Source organism: Bidens hawaiensis, unplaced genomic scaffold (assembly GCF_021521415.1).
Source record: "Bidens hawaiensis isolate Kalapana, Puna unplaced genomic scaffold, B.hawaiensis_p1.1 tig00001960_1, whole genome shotgun sequence".
Taxonomy (NCBI): Eukaryota; Viridiplantae; Streptophyta; class Magnoliopsida; order Asterales; family Asteraceae; genus Bidens; species Bidens hawaiensis.
Window position 1 is genome coordinate 2,389,415 of NW_027491108.1, and position 7,231 is coordinate 2,396,645.

Sequence of the window (7,231 nt, forward strand, 5' to 3'; positions counted from 1 at the left end):
CTCTCCTAATAAATTAATATTTACAAAATTTTGGATTAAAACAAACCTACTAGTAAGTAATAACAACTCCATGACACCAATTGCTTTGCGTTATAGAAACTTGAAATAACCTCTTTGAAAGTAACACGCATTTTCCACAAATGATAGGAAAAAAAAAACAGAATCTCACATAGAGATTAACAATTTATCGTGAGAATCAACCATAGAACCCATTTTCATGCAGTATATATACATTTTCATTATCTAATGGCATTTGAGAAACCATTCAAGATTTTGGTTCAACACACAAAGTAGACATGAGTTCACCTCCTGCGCCCCCCACGACCCCAGCCGCCCCAGTCCCTATCCCCTCAAACTTGTTGCCTACTCTCGGGAGTCCTGACTGGATGAACAAGGCCGACAACGCGTGGCAGCTCACAGCAGCTACGCTTGTCGGCCTTCAAAGTGTCCCAGGACTTATAATCTTGTACGGAGGAGCCGTCAAGAAGAAATGGGCAGTTAACTCGGCTTTTATGGCTCTATATGCTTTTGCTATGGTTCTTGTATGTTGGGTGTTATGGGGTTATAGACTTTCTTTCGGGGACAAACTCGTCCCGATTTGGGGGAAACCCAACGGTGCGGTTATGCAAAAATATCTTTTGGAAAAGGCGTTTGTTGGACTTTTTCCAAATGCGACGATGATTTTTTTTCAGTTTGTTTTCGCGGCCATCACTTTGATTTTGATTGCTGGGGCGGTTTTGGGACGGATGAACTTTTATGCGTGGATGTTGTTTGTCCCGCTTTGGTTAACTTTTTCATACACTGTTGGCGCGTTCACAATATGGTCCGTTAATGGTTGGTTAGCTCTTATGGGAATAATTGACTACTCGGGTGGTTATGTTATCCATCTTTCTTCAGGGGTTGCTGGTTTCACCGCCGCTTATTGGGTATGCATGTGAATATAATGATCGTAAACAGTAGCGGAACTTGAACTTTTTAAATAAGAGGGGCCAAAAATATTAGAAATTAATATTAAGTTCTTAGATATTAAATCAATATCTTACAATACTAATAAAAGAAAATGTTAAAGCTTAGGTGTTAAACCCACATCTCACCCAATTTCAGTTAAGTGTCATTTTAGTGTCTGTGGTTTGTCCAACTACGTAATTTTAGTACAATTTTTAAATGTTTCAAAAACTGGCCATTTTAGTACTTTTTTTTAATCTCGTTTAATTTGTCCATTAAGTCGGGGGCATAATGGTAACTTAAGTTATTTTATTTATTTTCTTTTCTCTTTTAACACCCCCCCCCCCCCTACTATATTATCCCAAACACTCGCTTTCACCATAACCAACAAACTAACAGGGATTACGGCCGCGGGCTTTCTCACCGGGGTGAGCGTACGGACAGTCGGTCCAGTCATGTGAGCGAGCACGTGCGCACTTACGGACCTTGAAGGCGTACATCCGGAAGCTGTCGGACGAGAAGGGTTCAGCCGTGATGTCGAAGTCAGATCCGTTGGGGTCGAGGTCGTCTTCGAGGTAGTGGCGTAAAGCGGCGTCGTTTCGGAGGAAATAAGCGTAGTCTTCGAAGATGGTGGCATTGGGACTGTGTGGAGAGAAGGGGGAAAGGGTGGTGTCGTCCATGTGGTTGGTCCATGGAGGTTCATAGACCATCATGCCGTGGTGGCTGTGATTGTCGTCTCCGACCATATTTCCTGTTGAGTTTGTTGGTTATGGTGAAATTGGATACTATGGAGTCGGTAGGTGAGGAGGGTATTATGAATTTGATGTCTACAAGTAAGTTATTGAAGGTTAATTTCGAAAAGTCGAAAACCTTAGGGTTAAGTTTACAACAAGCCGGGTCGAGGTTAGATGAGATTAATCAAAGGTTACCGTGTTTGGAAGCTGCGGTTTGATCGATTCGGGCGCAACGGGACGCGCTTGATGCGGTCGGTGGGCATATTAATAAAGCGGCCGGCAGTTGAAGGTGTTTGATGCGATTCACGGATTGGAGAAGTCGTTGTCGGATCCGCATTGGTGTAAAAAAAAAGAAAATAAATAAAATAACTTAAAGTTACCATTATGTCTCTGATTAACGGACAAATTAAACGAGGTTAAAAAAAAGGTACTAAAATGGCCAGTTTTTGAAACATTGAGTAGCGAGTTGCGAAAAATTCAAAAATGGTACTAAAGTTGTGTAGTTGGACAAGCCATAGGTACTAAAATGAGACTTAACTCAATTTCTAATCTATTATCTCATTCATTCTAGCTATTTATGGGTCATTGGTCAAAACCATTTTGTCAAATGAGTTATAACATGGTATGAATTATATTCATTATTGAATCAAGTGTAATTTTCATACATAAGGTTTGACCAACTACACAACTTTAGTACATTTTTTTTTAAATTTCTTGCAAATCAACACCTGGTATTTCCAAAATCATGCTATTTTAGCACTTTTCGTTAACCCTGTTTGTTTTTTTCATTAAGTCACATTAAATTAATTCACAAGTATTTGAGAATCACAACTGAAATAACAGACCTTATTTATCTTTATCATTTTACAAAACCCGTGTAATACACGGGTTCAAAAGCTAGTCCACCTTATATTATTAAAGCAATATAATTGTTTCACATGTCATTCAATTAGACCCTATGTGTATAAGTTTCCATTTTTTCAATTTTCCTTCATTAATGATAAAATGAAAAATATGTTGTTGGGGGAATCAAACTCACTACCATACTTTTAAAAACGTTTGCGCGTTACCAACTCAACTAGGATGAAATGATGTTAGCATTCTCTTTTTCTTAATTGGTATTGATTAACAACTTTTCATTTTAATTTCTTTTAAAATACAAATACAATTATTCTTACTAATATATGTATTTTAGAAAATTATTTATGTCTTATGAATCCAAAAGATATGCTATTATATATGTTATTAAATTTAACTTTTTTATTTTTTTTAACCACCCGTATGTCACACGGGCTCTATCATAGTTTTTTCACCAAATAAAGATCATAAATCCTAAAAAAATTACAAGTTCTTTTAGTTTGTTTGTTTTGAACTATAAAAACCATAAATTACCACTTGTGAGCCCAAAAATACTATTGGAAACATACACGCTATATTTACCAAAAATATATGGGCCTATATCTAGAATTATGATCCCATATCAGGAGGGGCCAGAACCCCTCCTCACCCCTTCTAAAGATCCGCCCATGATCGTAAATAGCTGACACCATCGTTGATCACTGAGAGATTACTAATGGATACCGCAAAATATCTACTTTATTTCTTTTATTTTTGTGGTTTGACTTTTGTGTTTGACTCAGGTTGGTCCAAGATTGACCAAGGATAGGGAACGATTTCCTCCAAACAACATTATTCTTATGTTAGCCGGGGCTGGCCTATTATGGATGGGCTGGACCGGGTTCAATGGTGGTGATCCTTATGAGGCCAGCTCAGATGCTTCCTTAGCCGTCTTGAACACGCACGTTTGTGCTGCCACAAGCCTATTGACATGGCTCATCCTTGATGTTGTGTTCTTCAAAAAAGCGTCTGTGATCGGTGCGGTTCAAGGCATGATCACCGGTCTAGTTTGCATCACTCCGGCTGCAGGTACTTCTAGTTCCCATAGCTATTCAAATTGGAGGTGTTTATTGCTGTACTTGAAAAGATTGAAATTCGAATTCAGTTTTTGAATTTTCATATCGTGTTAGTTTTGAATTTTTTGTGGGTGCGAAATCTTTCATTAAACTAAAAGACATTGTTTACATCGATATAGAAGTCAACTGGGCGAAAAGCTATGTCGCCATCCCTTTTTTGATACGGAATCCAATTTTTAAATGGAAATTGTTATTTACAATCTGGTTCAATCCGAATATATGAGTTCGAATGATATGCCTAGCACTTATAAAACACACAAAAATGTGTGCATATGTGTGTCTATATATATCATTTAATACATTTATTTTTATGTCTATTATTTATTTAATTTCTTTCTGATAATTCTGTTATTTGAATCAAACCAGAATTCAAACCGAATTCATATTTTCAAGGTCGGGTTGGTTTTTTCGAACTTCTAATTAAATTTTAATTTAGTTTCAAAAAAATTCCTGAATAACATTCGTAAACTCGTTATAAGTAGTAACCATTGGATTAAAATACATAGCCTTTTAAAAACAGGAAATTGTAGGAAGGGTATCAAACGAGCTCCGATTGAACTCAAACTAGCGGCATTTGAACAATCTCATTGAAATCTACGATATTAGATTTTAGGTTTTCGATTTTGGATTCCTAGCCTGTAGATTATAGAACTTTTATTTAGATCATTGTGTGCCTTTTTATTTATCACTGGTTTTTTTTCTTGACATTGTGTGTTTTTTCCTCGGTATTGTGTTATTTTAATTAGCAATATATTATATTTTGCGATTTATTGTGGTTTTGTATCTTTCCTAGATTTAGAAGATTGTGTATAATAACTTAACCCTAGATTTAGAAGATTGTGTATAATAACTTAACCCGTTAAAACACTAACTCGAGATTTGGTACTTCAATAATCAATAGTACAGTTTATTAAGCCCATTATGTTGTCTATATAATTTACTGTAAATTGGTAGGCCCATCTAGTTCAGGGCTTTGTATCTTGACCCATATCATTATTTAAATCACACATTTAATCATGATAGCATCACAATTTACTTACTATAAAAATTTCCAGGGGTGGTACAAGGATACTCATCCATAATAATGGGACTACTTTCGGGTTCGATACCATGGTTCACTATGATGGTGGTGCACAAGCGATCCAAACTCCTCCAACAAATCGACGACACAATGGCAGTCCTACACACGCATGCGATAGCCGGTTCTCTAGGTGGCATCCTCACCGGCCTATTCTCGGAGCCACATTTATGCGAGATATTCTATGGAGCTCCACACAAATACATGGGTTTGTTCCCAGGTTTGCACCATGGTACCCATCTAAGCGTCAGATACGGAGTTAGACAAATGGGCGTTCAACTACTTGGAATTTTGTTTGTGATTGTTCTTAACGTTGTGATGACAAGTTTAGTGTGTCTGTTTGTGCAACTATTCGTGCCATTGAGGATGTCCGATGAAGATATGGAGATTGGAGACGAGGCGGCTCACGGGGAGGAGGCCTATGCAATTTGGGGTCAAGGTGAAAGGCTAGAGAACTCGAGGTATTCAAACTATAATGATATTGAGGTCCCGAGCAAGGCTGGTGGTGGTTCAGTCGAGTTGACATGAAAAGCCTAGTTCGGTTTGGTTATGCGTGTTTAGGCTGAACTTTAAACCACTCGTAAGTCGAATTTTTATCGTTAAATAAAGAATGTAACATTGTTACTCTTTTCAACGAATAATACTATGTAGTGACAGAACAACCTCATTTTAAATAAAAGCTATGCTATTTAACTAATACTTTTGTTAAATAAAACATGTAAACCATGGCATATATTAAAGTTACACTATTCATTGAAATCTTTCATTTTTGTAAATTGTATTAATAAGTTTAAGTGCTTAACCGTATAAAACATAGCTACATTATCTAACTAGCGTGTTCTCTCTAATAAGAAGAATGTGAATTGAGCAAATAAACTGAAAGTAAGATCGAGACTCGTGCTTTATATGATTTATGGTTACTACTTATTCCTTAGGGTAAAATAGTCGAATAGTTGTATTGCCGGTTTGACTTGACTTGCCTATAATGTCATATGTTGCGTGCTGTTTTTTATAACTAGAATGTTGGTGATTTTAGTGTCGTAAGTCATTTTGGTTAATCCGGATTCACTTAAGGCCAAAGGAAACAAGAACATAGATTAATACTAGTTTTGAGGCGTCGAGTACATGTTTGTTCATGATTAATCTTATTTCAAACACCAGTGAGGCAGAGGTTTAAGGGGGCAACATTCCCATGGTGGGGGTTCAGGCCAACTCTTAAGGTAGGGTCCAAGGGGCAGAGCTCGTGGTGAGGATCTCGCTGGCCGGTCACCAAATGGTGCCCATAATGAAACACAAATTATTTTGCCTTATTGAATGGTACCGAAGTTGCTTTGGAGTTGAAGTATTAATGCATGAAAACAGATCGTTATTCGTAACTAATTATCAACGGTAACCATAGTAGCAAGGCACTACTAAAGTACTAATTAGTGGCAATTTAGTCCATTGGAAGCAAATGGTCATCAGTGATAGTGGTAACTTCAACACTTAAGTTTTTTAGTGATTGGTTCCCGTTGATGTGAATGTCTAACTCCATAAGGAAGAAATAGTCTATTTCTAGTACCATGTTTCAGACCAATTTTTACCACGTGAGCTCTTGTTACACTCTATAAATTGTCTGATTTTATCATTCATGCATATCAACGAAATCTTTCAATTTGAAAATGATCTATATCTATACAAGATCCACATGAGATATCTAGGTCTATAGGAACTAGTTTTATACCCGTCCGGTGACCGAATTCATTGATATAAAACACAAAGCGATGAAAATTATTCATCCAATCTCCAACATTCCAAGTGTAATTCATTGCATCCTGTTCCATACATTCAAAAGATATTTACAAGTAATATGATACTTTAAGTATGATTAAGAAACTATAAAGTTGCACACTTACAATGATAATCTAACATTTGAAATAACAATTTTGTTCATCAAGATTGGAACATGAATGAAGATGTATATATTTTATGAACCATTGCACGCTAACTATCTGGCTGCCTCATAAGCTCATAACAGGCCGGTATGTTACAGAAGATACAACATAAATAGTTTAGTATTTTGTAAATCCTTTAGCTTGAACATTATGACAACAACTGTCAAGTTCCTTCAACTCATTACTACAGACGGATCAACGATCACTTCTTCCTGATGAAATAAAAAACGAAGTTACACTTAATTAATGGATTTACAGTCGCAAAGAATCAACAAACATATAGGATAACCCCATGATCTTATGATCTTGAAATTAGCATATCAAAGACAGCAACATAATAAACTTAATCCAAAAGAATGAAAAACACAAATTAGAGTAATCCTTCTATGGTTTCACTCGATCCAATATCATATCATATAAAAATCCGTCAACAACCAATTCCTACTCATAAACATTGCCAACTGAAAAAAAAATAAAAATAGAAAAATAGTTTAAGAAGAAAAATATAATAGCAAAAACCATTGAATACGAGAGATTGATCGATGGAGTTCATATGCCCTGCCATCA

The 7,231-nt window shown here is 36.3% G+C and overlaps 1 protein-coding gene across 1 annotated transcript; it reads left to right on the forward strand.

Moving 5' to 3' along the window:
- The first annotated feature begins 296 nt into the window (after positions 1-296).
- LOC143600802 (ammonium transporter 2 member 5-like) lies at positions 297-5,381 on the forward strand. Its single transcript, XM_077078381.1, has 3 exons — positions 297-926; positions 3,320-3,605; positions 4,708-5,381. The coding sequence occupies exons 1-3, from the start codon at positions 297-299 to the stop codon at positions 5,256-5,258; spliced, it is 1,467 nt and encodes a 488-aa protein (XP_076934496.1). The 3' UTR covers positions 5,259-5,381.
- The last annotated feature ends 1,850 nt before the right edge of the window (positions 5,382-7,231 follow it).